The sequence below is a fragment of the Lepidochelys kempii genome, chromosome 18 (genome assembly GCF_965140285.1).
Source record: "Lepidochelys kempii isolate rLepKem1 chromosome 18, rLepKem1.hap1, whole genome shotgun sequence".
Classification (NCBI taxonomy): Eukaryota; Metazoa; Chordata; order Testudines; family Cheloniidae; genus Lepidochelys; species Lepidochelys kempii.
In genome coordinates, this window is record NC_136397.1 from 6,391,281 (window position 1) to 6,409,051 (window position 17,771).

The following is a 17,771-nucleotide window of genomic DNA, read 5'->3' on the forward strand; positions in this document are numbered from 1 at the left end:
ATTTGCCTAATTCCAAACATTGTGAGATAGACACTAAACTAGAGTATCTGTGCTTTGCAGGGTGGGTACACTATAGCCAGACTTTGATACTTAGACCTGCCACAAAAAGCCAGCTGTTAATGATAATGTTAATTACAAAAGAAACATTAGTTTTTGTGTGCATGAATGAGTGTCAATTTTCTAGTATGAATTTGTGACCAAAGTACCACTTAACCAGAAAAAATATCCACTGACAAGTAAGAATGTCCAGACTATTGTTTATTTATTTACTTATTTTTAACTATAATGCTTCTTTACATCTTTTTCTGTAAGTGGGAAATAACTTGCTGATATACAGAATATGGTAAGTGAACAAGACTTTATTTTTAGCCACGCAAACCTGAACAAAATACAGCGATTTGTTTTACAATTAAAAAATGCACCTATTAATATATACAGAAGAACAGCATAACAATGTACAGGAGCTGTTATCTCAAAACTATTGAGATTAAAAATTACGGTGATAAAAACCAAACTGGGTGACACCTGACAAGGATGTGTATTGTACTCTGTAAATGTAGAAAAATTGTGTTTTCCTCATGTATATTTCAACTGCAATTACACCACAAGACCTGGATTGTGTGAAATATTAAAGTGTACCTGCTTGTTGCAGTATTGAGAGGTAAATGCACAAGTTATCACTACAGTCTTATTACTAAGAAGTCAGTGAAGGTGCAGCAGAAGAGCAGCAAACGCAAACGAAAAAAACTAAGGCTCACAGATCTCAAATGGCAGAAAATCATAGAATATCAGGGTTGGAAGGGACCCCAGAAGAAGGTCATCTAGTCCAAAAAAAAAAAAAAAATACACCTATCCCTAGATGAAATTATATAGCTTTATTATAAACACATCCACATCATAGGGGTGCACATACATGTAACACCCAGGAAGACATATGCACACAGCCAGCACAATCTCATGCACAAATCCTTTACTACACGTACATAACTTAAGCAGTAAAGAAAAGATAGGAGTGGTGTGAGGAGCCTAGCAACTAACCATCAACTTGCCAGAACCCCACCAGGCTATAGAAAGGTCTCCCTTGAGTAGCCTCTTGCATCTTAGAAAAACAGATACCACAAAGAAAGGGAAATGTCCTGGAACCCTGGATTCCCATAGACCAAACCCAGGAACAATGAGAGTGGCTTGCTTCTAAGCTCTGGGGCCAAGCACTGCCAAACAGAGAAAGAAACTGCTGATGCTGCCCTGGGCAGGAGGAGAAAGCCCCCTTGCCGGTGGTAGATCGTCAGTGTTCTGCAGCTCAGCACCTATGCTAAGGAATTTATTATTGCTGGGGTCAGGTCACAGGGTCCTCCTGGGAAAAATTCTTGAGGGGGGGAATATTGGGTGGGGGGGTTGCAGAGGGCGGCAGGGCAGGTGTTTGGTTCAGGCTGATCAGCAACGTTAAGACAACTAAATGGACACTGAACCAATCCTGTCTTTAACCCCATGAGTGCAGGTGAAGACAATCACACGCAGCGTTGGACCTCACAAGGTTTTTACAGGAGATGATATGATTCCCCAAGCCTCTCACCCATCCTAACAAAGCTTTGAGGAAAGTGAAGCCGTGACCCTGGCGTGGGTGTTGGGAGGGGATCTTCTTCGTGTTTCTCAGGGCTAGTCTACGCTAGACGCACTACATTGGCACAGCTGCACCGCATCTGGTGAACAGCTCTCTCATCAGCATAATAAATCCACCTCTGCAAGAGGAAGTCACTGTGTCGGCGGGAGAAGCTCTCCCACCGCTTAGGTCGGTGTAACTCACGTTGCTCAGGGGGTGGCTTATTCACACCCCTGAGCCACATAAGTCATACCAAAGTGGGTGGTAGTGGAGACCTGGCCTAAAAGAGAATAGCTTTGCCAGTGCAAATGATGCTGCAGGATAAATGCAGAGATTGCAGGGCTTGGCTGGCCCCCTATACGTGGTTTCATCCTTCCTCAGCGACAACCAGCGCAGGCTGCATTGGCGCAGATTTCGCATATATCCATGTCTTGGACAGCCATGTCTGTTCAAAAAGAAAAGAGAATATTTCAGTGATACTGTCAGGGCATTTCTGGAGGGGAATTGAGCAAGCACATCAGGGAACATAGAGACTCCTTCTCACTGCTGCTTTGGGAGCTTTAATAGTCACCCAAACGAAATAACAAGGGAAACTGCACCTTGTAAAGTCTGAGCTGAAGAGAGAAATCTTTTACCAATACACTGGGGAAATAGTTATTCAGGGACTGAACCAGGAACACTCGGTAGCCCAAACCTGTGCTGTACAGAACCGAGATTTATCAAGTTTAAAGCCAGAAGGGACTATTAGATCATGTAGCCTGACTTCCTGGATATCCCAGGCCGTTGAATTTCACCCATTTATCCGTGTATTGAGCCGATTAATTTGTGTTTCACTAAAACATCTCCAGAAAAACATCCAGACTCAACCTGAAGCCATCAAGAGATGGAGAATCAATCACCTCCCTTGGTACATAGTTCCCGTGGTTAATCACCCCTGCTGTTAAACATTTTGCCTTATTTCTGATTTGAACATGTCTGATTTTAGCTTCCAGCCCTCAGTTCTCATTCTTTCTCTGCTAGATGAAAGAGCCCTTTAGTACCTGGCGCTTGAGCTAACAGCTAGATTGTTCTCACATGTTGGAGTCTGGATTTGGTGACATTCAGGATATACATCTTTCCTTTGGACTGAGAGAGTCTAGTCCGGATGGTGCTTATCTGGGAAGGGCCACTTATAGCAGTCTTGATCTAGTGAGTTGTAGTGTTAGAATTTTTTTTCTGCAGTGCTCAGAGAGCAAATAAAATTCAATGACAAACATTATAGGGTTTCATGCAGGAATCACTGGGAGAATTTTCTGGCCTGGGCTATGCAGGAGGTCTGACTAGATCAGGGGTGCCCAACCTACAGGCTGTATACGGCCCACCAGAGGATTTCATAAGGCCTGCAGTCTGTATCAACACAATACACTAATGGCCGATTCATTGGCGTTTTGTCGTCATGTTTACAACGTTTTAGTTTACACAAATGTGTAAACAGGTTGGTTCTAATTGTACAGTATTGTATCTAAATACATACACAACAAGATGAACGTAAAATAGAAATCAGTACAGGTGACTGTAAAGCTTATTAAAAATCTATAGAATCTGCATGGCACACACAAGGGTGTGCTTAGGGTTACGTGGCCCTCCAGTGTAAGAAGGTTCGGCACCACTGGACTAAATCACCACAATGGTCCCTTCTGGCTTTAAACTCAGCTAAGTTGTAGCAAGAACAATTCCCCTGGGGGAGCTATCCCCTGGTCGCTTCAGCTTGACTCAGGTAACTCCTGCATCAGCAGGTGTCACTACAGAAATCTCTGTGCTAGCTAGTGTCAGCCTCAACACTGCTGCAGTCTCGACAGGGACTGCCTGCTGCAGAAAGCTCATGGGTACCCTATTATCAGCTGCTCTAGTAGCAGGCCGAGAGCCTAGGGGGAACAGTGCAGTTCTGTTTCTTCTGGCTGCCGCTCTCGAACGTTTGCGATTGAGCTACAGGGGCACCACGGGAAGCTTGAGAGTAGGCATTACGTACTCAGCCTGTTAAAAATGGCAGGTGCATCTTCCCTTTGACATACGGGCTGAAATTCTTCAGGCAGCTCCGGGTTTGCACACACAGAAATGAAATTTGTCCTAGCCATCATACGGGGACTGGCTGTGGTGTTCACAGCCAAGAGTTCCTTCAGCTTCTTCACAGCCTCTAGCGGGAACGAGAATTCCCCCTCCTATTTAGAGAGAGCCAAAGCAATATGTCAAGCAAAGAGTCATTACACAGATCCCTCTCGTGTCACCAGAAGCCAGTGATGCCAACCACGTGCACAACGTTACATTCCAGTGGGAAAGGATGGTGCTCACTGTTGAGTTATTTTGGAACCGCAGGAGGGGGCCTGTTAGATTAGCACTCACTGTGGCCCAATTGGCAGTTCTTCAGTACAGAGACCTTTGAGATCACCTCACCATGTGACCAAGCTGGCCAATCAGCTAGCCAGAGGCTTTCTACCCATCGTACTGAACAGCAGCAGCTGCATGCAATATTGCACTTATACCTGCCAGACCCTTCAGCTAAAAGTCTCATCTGCTCTGGAGTGTGGACAGAGAATGAAGAATGTACCCACTCCATGATGAGGAACCCTGTCCTTTGCTGTGGTCCAAAAAGAGTCCTGTATTTTTATGTAAAAGCTGGCCCAGCCCTGTGGTGGTGACTACTGTTTCTACTCAGCTTGGTACCAGCATCAGACGATGCTTAACAGATAGGCAACACTACGCATTTGCAGTCCAGTGGGAGAGGGATGGGTAGGTAGGAGGGAATAGACTAGGTGGAGTAGCAGGGCTTGGAGGAGCAGAGCTTGACTCATCGCCCCCTTCCTTTCCCACCAGACAGAATGTCTGTTCCTGGGCTGCAGAGCGGCCAGATTTTAGAATGGAAGTTGAAACATTTATTTGAAAATTATTTCTGTTTACACTCAGACACCACATGCCTCACAAAGCATCTTTTATGCATCTCTGCAATGTGCCATCAAGATCTGTGCCATATGTCAGGTACTTTGTTTACCCTACACAGCCCTTGAAAGCACATTGCAAAGTCACATGGATGTCAGTCACCATCTTGCCGAAGATGCTTTGTTGGTCATGTGGCTTCCAGGACATATGGAATGAAAGCAGGCAGAGGGATTTCACAAATCAACAGTGTCAGTGGGGTTTTTGCCTTGAGAAATCAGTTTGAACCTGGGGAAGCTGATCTGGCCCAAGCGAAAGGGCTAGAATCCTTTTCACAATTGAATTGCACAAGCATTCAGGTCTCATGAGTGACAGGGTGAAGCCAAGATCAGTGAATATCAACACAGGGTTTAAAAAATACAAATGAACTTAACATTCTGTACAGTCACAGGTAATAGCCCTGCCCACGGAGCTGGGCTCAAAGTGCAAGGAGCTGGATGTTTAGAGCTGAGCTTCTTACACTCCTGCGTGAGTGTGTGCACGTGGCCACTCTTGGCAAGACATTTGGTTTGTTACTGGCAGTAGAATAAGAAAAGAGAACCAGGGGCAAACAGCACATTAAAGATATGAGAAAAGGCAAAAACAGGTTTTCAATTAAATGTGGCTTCATGGTGTATAAAAATAGCCATTGCTGCAGCCACAAGGCAGACAGGAAGTTGGAGATTTTTTTCCTTTCACAGAAAACCATCTGTTCCCACCCACAGTCCTTGAGCTCAGGATCAGCTTGGGAGAAAAGGAAGAGGTGACCTCACAATCAGCAGCACCCTGCCCCAGAAGGGGAAAAGAAGAGTAAAGCAAAGCGGAGCTACTGTATAACAGTTCCTGGCAGACCTGCCCTACACGCAGAGGCTTGATGAACAGCTGATGATATTATACACCTTGGCATTCCAATGAAGTTAGTGAAATGGCAATGGAATTCAGTGATCATGGGCTCCTGCTGGGGTCTGAGCACAGACAGAATTCTCTCTCTCTTGTTCTCTGTCTCTCTCGCACACACTCACCCGCCCCCTTTGGGTCACATTTGCAAAATAACACAGCACCCAACAGCTTCCCGTTGTTCCCAAAGGCCCCAAGAGTGCGTGCTGAGCACTTTTGATAATCTGGCCTTATTTACCACACCCCTTTTGATTTAATAGCCTTTAGGTCCATTTTTTATTCCCTATGTGATATTTGTGCAGGCTCCGTCACATAAATTAGCTGATTATTTGCAGGAGGAACTTCTGCCTAGAAGCAGATTAGCCAGGTGGGCCAGAAATAACTTAGCCCCTTCTGTGAAATAGGAGATGTCCCTAATCACTATGTCTGGAGGTGCCTGGCAGCAGGCACATGCCAGGCCACCATCAGGCATACACTTGGCACTTATAGTCCAGAACATCTCTCATTGGAGGACTCCAAAGCATTTGTGCAAACAATCAAGTCTCACAAACCTAAATAAATACAAACCCCGTTATAAATAAAAACCCCATTATACAGATAAATGGAAGCACGGAGAAATGAAACCTGTGCATCCTGCTGAAGCTGTGGCATGGTGAGGATTAGAACCCAGGAGTCTACTTTATAATCTCCTCTTCTAACCATGCTCCCTTGCATCACAGTTGATGAATCTGTAATAATTAAAGAACAGAGGCCTGAGAGCCCATGATCTCACCTGGACATAGACAGGCTGGGAGCTGGGCACCAGTATCAGAAGCATAACAGTTACTGGGAAAACAATGCCTTTCATGGCACCGGCAGGTTCTACTCCCTTTTCTTCTCAGGCTACGGCTTTTTTCTTGATTTGAGTGCTTCGCTCTCCTTTTCCAGTGTCTCTCTGGCTCCTTTTCTCTCTTCTCCTTTGGATTCTAAATACTCAGTTCCTCTAGCAGGCAGGCCTGTTTCTTCCCAAATGGAAGGGAAGCTTTATAAGGCCTTCACACACCATTGACTTGGTCATTCATTAATCCAACCACTGATTGAGCAAATTTATTGCCAGGTAATTAACACTGAAAAGACTAATGGTTAACTACTTATCAACAGAGAAGGCCAGCCCCACCCATACAGGTCCCAATGTTTATGAGTCTCTTCAGGCCTGGGAAAGTGGCTATAGCACAAGGAACCACAAAATTCCAGCTCTTACGTGCCTAATCCCAACGTACTGTCTGAAGCATGTCCCCCCATGTGGTGTGTCCTTAATTTCCCGGCCAGCTCATGTGTCCGCAGTGTTCTGAGAAGGAAAGAGGATTGGAAAGAGATAAGAGGCATTTGGCCACTTGAAGCAACTGCTGATCACTTGGCTCGCTCCTGGAACTCCAATGAGTAAGGAATGCAGTGAGGGATCTGGGGGATTTGAATGTGCTCAGGACCTGAGGTACCTGCAGTGGATGGATCAGTGAGTTTCTCTCCCTGCTGCTCTTTGAAGCACCTTACTAGGGTGCTCCCATATGCATGGTACAGCCTAGCCCCAGAGCAGCTCCCAGCCGTGCAAAAGAAACAGTACGCAAGGAATGCAAAGGGATTGTGCAAGAATTTCTCATGGTCCTTAACAATGACACAGTCCTGGCAAGACTCTTTCCACCCTGTAGCCAGCCAGCAGGCTCTCCAGCTGCAGACAGACAAACCACACAATCCCCACAAAGTGAGCATCCCCATCAGGGACCTGCACCCGGTTCCTGTTGGGAGTGAAATCACCATGGGCCCTTCCTGAAATGAAAGGTAAAGTCCCCTGAATGGCTACATCAAGATGGCCAGCCCACATCAATCACACAGTATTGCTATGGCCCCCAGACCCCCATGGGCGCTGTGCAAGCACAGCCCAAAGGGAAGACCCTGCCCCAAGGAGCCAATCATCTGAGTGTAAGACAAGAGACAACAGGTGGACACAGCCAGATTGATGGGGGAAGGACAAGGAGACAGTGCTGGTCGGCATGGTGGCCAGGGGTCCCAGCACATTAGCAGCCTAGCCACTGCTGAGCTTTTGTGTAGGTTTCAGGGAACAGGAGCATTTTGTGGAGGGCTCTGAAGGAAGCTAATGAGCTCATTTGGTGGGTACTCGTGGGGAGCAACCACCACACATGAGGGGCAGCCTGGGAGAAGGCAAAAGAAGTTTATTTGAAGATGTAACAAATGGGCGATGCAGGCTGGTATCATGGGCCAGTCATAGGCAGGAGGTGGCCTTGTGACACTGAAAGAGAGATGACAAGTAGGGCGGGAATTGGCAGGGAAGCTGGCTCAGAATTAGGTCTTATTCCCCACCCCCCAAGCCTCAGCCCTTCCCAAATCTAATCAACCCCACACCTCAGCCCCAACCCACACCACACCACTGCCTACGTCCATAAAGTGTGGGCAAGGGGCCTCTTTCCTTCTCTGAGCTCCTGAAACTATCTCCCTTACCATAAAATAACCCATTTGTCCTCTCCTACCAGCAACCTTCCCTCAATACTCCCTGCCCCATTCCCCCAGACCCTCTTTCCCCTTCCCAGGGCTACCTGTCCCACTCCCCCCGACCCCCTACTCTGCCCCCAGCAGTCCCTGCTTTGGAATATTCTGAAGGGGTCCAACAAGTTGTCGGGATATGTGCTGAGCCCCTGGACTGACTCCACAGCCCCTCATTCTCAGGTCTCCCCTGAACTTCAGGGTGCAGCTGAACACACCCACAGTCCAGTCTCACCTGCCTTTGGGAATCACCAGCATCTCTGCAAGGTGCCACAGGGCTTGGCAAAGAACAGAGACGGGTGTTTCTTTCTGGCTGTCCTTCTCCTTAGCCAGCTGCAAGTGTAAGCAGAGTCAGGATGAGCTCCACCCTGCCATCTGGTGGTGAGGTGTGGCAAGTTGTGGAAAAGAACTTCAGGGGCTGATCTCATTTGCATAGGCACACCCACCCCGCCTAGAATGAGGCTATAGCTGCCCAAATGGTCACTTTGGCTGCTGTGGGATCCCCAGTGTCTCTGTTATTGGGGCAGGAAGAATAAATTGTTATTACCCTGATTATGGGAGTCAAGGACAGTGGAACTGCACTTGGCCTTTTGTTATGATGGAGGGACTCGCCATCAACTTAATAGCACTCGCTAGGCAAGGGACATGGTTTCCAAAACTCTGTGATTTGAGAGAGGCTGGGAAGAGGTGTTAATACTTGGTAGTATGGGCCTTACATGCTAATCGCACTTCCTCCTCTCTCCACTGTGGAATATCAGAGCTAATTTTGATTCCATTAGGAGTCTAGTTACAGGCTGCTGAGCTGAATTCACTTTGGGCTAATGGTGCACCAGCACTGAGGCTCCCCTACTACATGCTGAAATCACAAAAGCGCTAGACTTACTAAGAGCTGAAATCACTGAGTGTTGTGTTAAGTAGTGGGGGAGCCTGAAAATATTTGGTGGAGCAGTTTGCGGGACAGCAACCGGTGTGGAGTGGAGCCGTTTGTGCGAGAGCGGAGCAGAGGCATTCATGAGACGGTGAGTGGAGCGCTGTGGGGTAGTCAGCTTCAGGTCATGTAAGGTGTCCCTTACCTCTTTCCCCCCCGCCACAGGCACATTTTTACCCAGACTGGGGAGTAAAACTCTGCAGATAAAATTTTGGACTCTGGGGCTGCCCTTACCAGGGACAGAGACTTTTGGGTCATTGGACTTTTGGGACTTTGGGTGATTTTGGGTTGCTGGACTCAAGAACTAAAGGGAAAGGACATCGCCCAATTTGCTTGGGGTGGGTTTTTTGCTCATGGGTTGTGTTATGAATCCTGTTCGTGGTGTTTCCCCAACATAATCCCACATTGTTTCTCTCTGTTATTAAAAGGCTTTTTGTTCCATTCAGACTAGGTGCTTGTGAGAGGAGAAGTATTGCCTCTTGGAGGCGTCCAGCGGGGGTGGTATATATTTGTCCCAGGTCACTGGGTGGGGGCTTGAGCCGGTTTTGCACTGTGTTATTGGAATGGAACCCATAGATACTGAACCCGGCCCTTGTTGCTGCCAACTCGGACAGGCAGAAGGGTTACAAAAGGAGGAAGGGATGCTAATGCTATCACCTTGCCCCATGAACAGACCATGCCAGCTGCCCTTTGCTGCTGGTTTTTACAAGGCTGCCATGAGAAGTGAGGAGCGAGGTGGGGCACAGACACAAGGGAAAGGGGAGGATTGCTTGGAAAGGGCCCAGTCTGTATCCAGGTAGCCCACAAATACCCAGGGTAACACTGCAGTGGTGCCCAAGTGATTTAGGAGCATGTTTCATTTTCAGAAGTGACTTAGGCACTTCAGGAGGCAGAGTTTCAAACGTATTTAGGTGCCTAAAGATGCAGAAGACACATGAAGTGTGGATCCAAAATGCGAGCTAAGCAAACAAGGGGAACCTTTTTCCTCACCCCCATTCATTTCAATTCAGAAGGAATCTGACATTGCAGCTCAAGATTCAGACAACCGCTTGACCAAAAATGAAACAAAGAGTAATCGTCTCAGAGGCTGGGTCAACTGACTGATTCGAGTCATTCCCAGTGTGTCCTGGCTCTCATCTCCCCCTTGTGCTGTGTCCCCTAGATCAGCTGCACTGCAGCACTAGAGAACCACCTCCGCTTTCCAGCCCCTCTTCTCTGCTTCCTAGCCCACATCAGCGCCAAATTTGCTCAAGGCGTACTTCTGTTCTCCAGCTGACCCCCTGACTGCCACATTGGAGAAGTTCCCACTCTTGCTTCTCTCCCCCTGCACATTGCTCTGCAGCTAAGACCCAGACTTACAGGCCGCACCCATCTTTCCTCTCTTTGTCCCTCTCACGCGCATCTCCAAAGCTCAGATCAAGACGTCAGCATTACATGACATGGAGATGTAGCAAGAGATGGAGCATTTTCTTGAGGCCTTCCCTTCAGGGGCTTCATGAGAGTCACAAGCTCTGACCAACAACGACAGACAGTAACAACATCAATGGTAATTAACGCTTAGTACTTCTCTAGTGCACGTGCAGCTGCCTGTGACGTGAGAAGGAATATCAGGCACTTTTCAGGCCTCTTGTCCCAACTTCCCTTTGTAAGGAGCTGGGAGAGAGATGCTCGCAGGTCCCAGAAACAGCAGGTGGGGCCGGGAATCTGGATTCTCCTTGCAGCTTTCTGTTGAGAAGCCTGGGATGGCTGTGTGCCCTAGAGCCCAATTCAGAGCTGCTCTAGGAGATGGTGAGTCAGATGGGCTCTCTGCATTGAATTGACCATGCAATGGTTTGCTGCACCAGTGCACGCCCTGCAGATTTAATTGCTCTGAAACATCCCATCAAACTGACTGTGCCCTGGTCTATACTAGGACTTTAGGTCAAATTTAGCAGCGTTAAATCAATGTAAACCTGCACCCGTCTACACGATGAAGCCCTTTATTTTGACTTAAAGGGCTCTTAAAATTGATTTCCTTACTCCACCCCTGACAAGTGGATTAGCGCTTAAATCGGCCTTGCAGGCTCGAATTTGGGGTACTGTGGACACAATTCGATGGTATTGGCCTCCGGGAGCTATCCCAGAGTGCTCCATTGTGACCGCTCTGGACAGCACTCTCAACTCAGATGCACTGGCCAGGTAGACAGGAAAAGAACCGCGAACTTTTGAATCTCATTTCCTGTTTGGCCAGCGTGGCAAGCTGCAGGTGACCATGCAGAGCTCATCAGCACAGGTGACCATGATGGAGTCCCAGAATCGCAAAAGAGCTCCAGCATGGACCGAACGGGAGGTACGGGATCTGATCGCTGTTTGGGGAGAGGAATCCGTGCTATCAAAACTCCGTTCCAGTTTTCGAAATGCCAAAACCTTTGTCAAAATCTCCCAGGGCATGAAGGACAGAGGCCATAACAGGGACCCAAAGCAGTGCCGCGTGAAACTGAAGGAGCTGAGGTAAGCCTACCAGAAAACCAGAGAGGCGAACAGCCGCTCCGGGTCACAGCCCCAAACATGCCGCTTCTATGATGAGCTGCATGCCATTTTAGGGGGTTCAGCCACCACTACCCCAGCCGTGTTGTTTGACTCCTTCAATGGAGATGGAGGCAACACGGAAGCAGGTTTTGGGGACGAAGAAGATGATGAGGAGGAGGAGGTTGTAGATAGCTCACAGCAAGCAAGCGGAGAAACCGGTTTTCCCGACAGCCAGGAACTGTTTCTCACCCTGGACCTGGAGCCAGTACCCCCCGAACCCACCCAAGGCTGCCTCCTGGACCCAGCAGGCGGAGAAGGGACCTCTGGTGAGTGTACCTTTTAAAATACTATACATGGTTTAAAAGCAAGCATGTGAAAGGATTACTTTGCCCTGGCATTCGCGGTTCGCGTGGATGTACTCCCAAAGCCTTTGCAAAAGGTTTCTGGGGAGGGCAGCCTTATAGCGTCCTTCATGGTAGGACACTTTACCACTCCAGGCCAGTAACACGTACTCGGGAATCATTGTAGAACAAAGCATTGCAGTGTATGTTTGCTGGCATTCAAACAACATCCATTCTTTATCTCTCTGTGTTATCCTCAGGAGAGTGAGATATAATTCATGGTCACCTGGTTGAAATAGAGTGCTTTTCTTCAGGGGACACTCAGAGGAGCCCATTCCTGCTGGGCTATTTGCCTGTGGCTAAACAGAAATGTTCCCCGCTGTTAGCCACAGGGAGGGGGGAAGGTTGAGGGGATAGCCATGCGGTGGGGAGAGGCAAAATGCGACCTTGTAATGAAAGCACATGTGCTATGTATGTAATGTTAACAGCAAGGTTTACCCTGAAAGAGTGTAGCCACTGTTTTACAAAATGTGTCTTTTTAAATACCGCTGTCCCTTTTTTTTTCTCCACCAGCTGCATGTGTTTCAGTGATCACAGGATCTTCTCCTTCCCAGAGGCTAGTGAAGCTTAGAAAGAAAAAAAAACGCACTCGCGATGAAATGTTCTCCGAGCTCATGCTGTCCTCCCACACTGACAGAGCACAGACGAATGCGTGGAGGCAAATAATGTCAGAGTGCAGGAAAGCACAAAATGACCGGGCGGAGAGGTGGTGGGCTGAAGAGAGTAAGTGGCGGGCTGAAGAGAGTAAGTGGCGGGCTGTATCCGAGTCTGTGTTTGTTTGCTTGCTGAGGAAGTATCCGAGCGTGTGTTTGCTGGGGGGGGGGCAGTGTGAGAGCCTGAGTGAGTGTCTGATTGACTGCTAGCCTGCAGGGGGCGGGCAGTAGGGTGTCTGTTTGTTTGCGACAGGGAAGCCTGGCTGTTTAAAAATAGCCAGAGCTTCGCGAACCAGCTGAGCGGTGGAGAACCAGCTGAGCAGCAGGGACAGCAGAGCAGCTCACAGCAGGAGTTTGCCTGGGAGTTCGTCTGGAGTGAGCCCAGTGAGGCTTACATCTTGCAAACTGCTCTGAGGAAGCTCGTAGTAGGAAGGTGATATGGAAGGGGGGTGTTCAGCTGTTGTGACCTGCACTGGATGTGCCATGTTTGTCTTTCTTCCACAGGACAGAAGCGACTTTGTCTGTACAAAGTGCAAGCTGGTCTCCATATTGGAAGAGAAGATTGAAGGTCTGGAGCAACAGATAACGACCCTGCGTTGCATACGGGAAACTGAGGATTTCCTGGACGAAACTCAGGATAGGCTTCTAGGGGCACAAAGCTCTACAGATATAGAGCAGGTTGCACAGAGGAGCCAAGAGGCCAGTGAAGAAGCTTGGCAACATGTGACCTCCAGAAGAGGTAAGCGGAATGTCCGGGTTCCAGCAATGCAGACACAGGTAACTAACCGCTTTCATGTTCTCTCCACAGGTATCGTTGCGGAGAGTGGACCAGATGATATGTCTGGGGCGAGAAAGCAGAAGGAGACTCCGCTGGTTGGAAGGCATGAGATGCGCTGTCCTGAGGTTGGGGGTTCCACGACCACCACTCCCAAGAGGAGAAGGCGGGTGGTGGTGGTCGGGGACTCTCTCCTCCGGGAGACTGAGTCATCTATCTGCCGCCCTGACCGGGAAAACCGAGAAGTCTGCTGCTTGCCAGGGGCTAAGATTCGCGATGTGACGGAGAGACTGCCGAGACTCATCAAGCCCTCGGATCGCTACCCCTTCCTGCTTCTCCACGTGGGCACCAATGATACTGCCAAGAATGACCTTGAGCGGATCACTGCGGACTATGTGGCTCTAGGAAGAAGGATAAAGGAGTTGGAGGCGCAAGTGGTGTTCTCGTCCATCCTCCCCGTGGAAGGAAAAGGCCTAGGTAGGGACCGTCGAATCGTGGAAGTCAACGAATGGCTACGCAGGTGGTGTCGGAGAGAAGGCTTTGGTTTCTTTGACCATGGGATGGTGTTCCATGAAGGAGGAGTGCTGGGCAGAGACGGGCTCCATCTTACGAAGAGAGGGAAGAGCATCTTTGCCAGCAGGCTGGCTAACCTAGTGAGGAGGGCTTTAAACTAGGTTCACCGGGGGAAGGAGACCAAAGCCCTGAGGTAAGTGGGAAAGCGGGATACCGGGAGGAAGCACAGGCAGGAATGTCTGTGAGGGGAGGGCTCCTGCCTCATACTGGCAATGAGGGGCGATCAACAGGTTATCTCAAGTGCTTATATACAAATGCACAAAGCCTTGGAAACAAGCAGGGAGAACTGGAGGTCCTGGTGATGTCAAGGAACTATGACGTGATCGGAATAACAGAGACTTGGTGGGATAACTCACATGACTGGAGTACTGTCATGGATGGTTATAAACTGTTCAGGAAGGACAGGCAGGGCAGAAAAGGTGGGGGAGTAGCACTGTATGTAAGGGAGCAGTATGACTGCTCAGAGCTCCGGTACGAAACTGCAGAAAAACCTGAGTGTCTCTGGATTAAGTTTAGAAGTGTGTGCAACAAGAGTGATGTAGTGGTGGGAGTCTGCTATAGACCACCGGACCAGGGGGATGAGGTGGATGAGGCTTTCTTCCGGCAGCTCACGGAAGCTACTAGATCGCATGCCCTGATTCTCATGGGTGACTTTAATTTTCCTGATATCTGCTGGGAGAGCAATACAGTGGTGCACAGACAATCCAGGAAGTTTTTGGAAAGCGTAGGGGACAATTTCCTGGCGCAAGTGCTAGAGGAGCCAACTAGGGGGGGCGCTTTTCTTGACCTGCTGCTCACAAACCGGGTAGAATTAGTGGGGGAAGCAAAAGTGGATGGGAATCTGGGAGGCAGTGACCATGAGTTGGTTGAGTTCAGGATCCTGACGCAGGGAAGAAAGGTAAGCAGCAGGATACGGACCCTGGACTTCAGGAAAGCAGACTTCGACTCCCTCAGGGAACGGATGGCCAGGATCCCCTGGGGGACTAACTTGAAGGGGAAAGGAGTCCAGGAGAGCTGGCTGTATTTCAAGGAATCCCTGTTGAGGTTACAGGGACAAACCATCCCGATGAGTCGAAAGAATAGTAAATATGGCAGGCGACCAGTTTGGCTTAATGGTGAAATCCTAGCGGATCTTAAACATAAAAAAGAAGCTTACAAGAAGTGGAAGGTTGGACATATGACCAGGGAAGAGTATAAAAATATTGCTCGGGCATGTAGGAATGTTATCAGGAGGGCCAAATCGCACCTGGAGCTGCAGCTAGCCAGAGATGTCAAGAGTAACAAGAAGGGTTTCTTCAGGTATGTTGGCAACAAGAAGAAAGCCAATGAATGTGTGGGCCCCTTACTGAATGAGGGAGGCAACCTAGTGACAGAGGATGTGGAAAAAGCTAATGTACTCAATGCTTTTTTTGCCTCTGTTTTCACTAACAAGGTCAGCTCCCAGACTGCTGCGCTGGGCATCACAAAATGCGGAAGAGATGGCCAGCCCTCTGTGGAGATAGAGGCGGTTAGGGACTATTTAGAAAAGCTGGACGTGCACAAGTCCATGGGGCCGGACGAGTTGCATCCGAGAGTGCTGAAGGAATTGGCGGCTGTGATTGCAGAGCCACTGGCCATTATCTTTGAAAACTCATGGCGAACCGGGGAAGTCCCGGATGACTGGAAAAAGGCGAATGTAGTGCCAATCTTTAAAAAAGGGAAGAAGGAAGATCCTGGGAACTACAGGCCAGTCAGCCTCACCTCAGTCCCTGGAAAAATCATGGAGCAGGTCCTCAAAGAATCAATCCTGAAGCACTTGCATGAGAGGAAAGTGATCAGGAACAGCCAGCATGGATTCACCAAGGGAAGGTCATGCCTGACTAATCTAATCGCCTTTTATGATGAGATTACTGGTTCTGTGGATGAAGGGAAAGCAGTGGATGTATTGTTTCTTGACTTTAGCAAAGCTTTTGACACGGTCTCCCATAGTATTCTTGTCAGCAAGTTAAGGAAGTATGGGCTGGATGAATGCACTATAAGGTGGGTAGAAAGCTGGCTAGATTGTCGGGCTCAACGGGTAGTGATCAATGGCTCCATGTCTAGTTGGCAGCCGGTATCAAGTGGAGTGCCCCAAGGGTCGGTCCTGGGGCCGGTTTTGTTCAATATCTTCATAAATGATCTGGAGGATGGTGTGGATTGCACTCTCAGCAAATTTGCGGATGATACTAAACTGGGAGGAGTGGTAGATACGCTGGAGGGGAGGGATAGGATACAGAAGGACCTAGACCAATTGGAAGATTGGGCCAAAAGGAATCTGATGAGGTTCAATAAGGATAAGTGCAGGGTCCTGCACTTAGGACGGAAGAACCCAATGCACAGCTACAGACTAGGGACCGAATGGCTAGGCAGCAGTTCTGCGGAAAAGGACCTAGGGGTGACAGTGGACGAGAAGCTGGATATGAGTCAGCAGTGTGCCCTTGTTGCCAAGAAGGCCAATGGCATTTTGGGATGTATAAGTAGGGGCATAGCGAGCAGATCGAGGGACGTGATCGTTCCCCTCTATTCGACATTGGTGAGGCCTCATCTGGAGTACTGTGTCCAGTTTTGGGCCCCACACTTCAAGAAGGATGTGGATAAATTGGAGAGAGTCCAGCGAAGGGCAACAAAAATGATTAGGGGACTGGAACACATGAGTTATGACGAGAGGCTGAGGGAGCTGGGATTGTTTAGCCTGCAGAAGAGAAGAATGAGGGGGGATTTGATAGCTGCTTTCAACTACCTGAAAGGGGGTTCCAAAGAGGATGGCTCTGGACTGTTCTCAATGGTAGCAGATGACAGAATGAGGAGTAATGGTCTCAAGTTGCAGTGGGGGAGGTTTAGATTGGATATTAGGAAAAACTTTTTCACTAAGAGGGTGGTGAAACACTGGAATGCGTTACCTAGGGAGCTGGTAGAATCTCCTTCCTTAGAGGTTTTTAAGGTCAGGCTTGACAAAGCCCTGGCTGGGATGATTTAACTGGGAATTGGTCCTGCTTTGAGCAGGGGGTTGGACTAGATGACCTTCTGGGGTCCCTTCCAACCCTGATATTCTATGATTCTATGAAGACAGGGCTGAATCTCAAATGTGGCAGCAGCGTGATGAGAGGAGTCAGGATTCAATGCTGAGGCTGCTGGAGGACCAAACCAATATGCTCCAGTGTATGGTTGAGCTGCAGCAAAGGCAGCTGGAGCACAGACTGCCACTGCAGCCCCTCTGTAACCAACTGCCCTCCTCCCCAAGTTCCATAGCCTCCACACCCAGACGCCCAAGAACGCGGTGGGGGGGCCTCCGGCCAACCAGCCACTCCACCACAGAGGATTGCCCAAAAAAAAGAAGGCTTTCATTCAATAAATTTTAAAGTTGTAAACTTTTAAAGTGCTGTGCTTAAAGTGCTGTGTGGCATTTTCCTTCCCTCCTCCACCACTCCTCCTGGGTTACCTTGGTAGTCATCCCCCTATTTGTGTGATGAATAAATAAAGAATGCATGAATGTGAAGCAACAATGACTTTATTGCCTCTGCAAGCGGTGATTGAAGGGAGGAGGGGCGGCTGGTTGGCTTACAGGGAAGTAGAGTGAACCAAGGGGCGGGGGGTTTCATCAAGGAGAAACAAACGGAACTTTCACACCGTAGCCTGGCCAGTCATGAAACTGGTTTTCAAAGCTTCTCTGATGCGTACCGCGCCCTCCTGTGCTCTTCTAACCGCCCTGGTGTCTGGCTGCGCGTAAACAGCAGCCAAGCGATTTGCCTCAACCTCCCACCCTGCCATAAATGTCTCCCCCTTACTCTCACAGATATTGTGGAGCACACAGCAAGCAGTAATAACAGTGGGAATATTGGTTTCGCTGAGGTCTAAGCGAGTCAGTAAACTGCACCAGCGCACCTTTAAACGTCCAAATGCACATTCTACCACCATTCTGCACTTGCTCAGCCGG

General features: G+C 48.8%; 1 protein-coding gene across 1 annotated transcript; it reads right to left on the reverse strand.

The window, feature by feature from the left end:
* Positions 1-374: 374 nt before the first annotated feature.
* GUCA2B (guanylate cyclase activator 2B) lies at positions 375-6,427 on the reverse strand. The gene is made up of 3 exons (XM_073316669.1): positions 6,219-6,427; positions 3,609-3,798; positions 375-2,045 (listed from the first exon to the last, which is right to left on the reverse strand). Exons 1-3 carry the CDS (start codon positions 6,291-6,293, stop codon positions 1,978-1,980), a joined length of 333 nt encoding a protein of 110 aa, XP_073172770.1. The 5' UTR covers positions 6,294-6,427; the 3' UTR covers positions 375-1,977.
* Between the last annotated feature and the right edge of the window lie 11,344 nt (positions 6,428-17,771).

Bases quoted from the DNA above. Each gene is read 5' to 3' on its own strand.
- GUCA2B (XM_073316669.1), bottom strand. From the start codon at position 6,293: ATGAAAGGCATTGTTTTCCCAGTAACTGTTATGCTTCTGATACTGGTG. The intron at 3,799-6,218 runs GTGAGATCATGG...CTCTCTAAATAG, and splicing joins CCCAGCCTGTCTATGTCCAG to GAGGGGGAATTCTCGTTCCC. The intron at 2,046-3,608 runs GTACGTAATGCC...CTTTTTGAACAG, and splicing joins TGCCATTTTTAACAGGCTGA to ACATGGCTGTCCAAGACATG.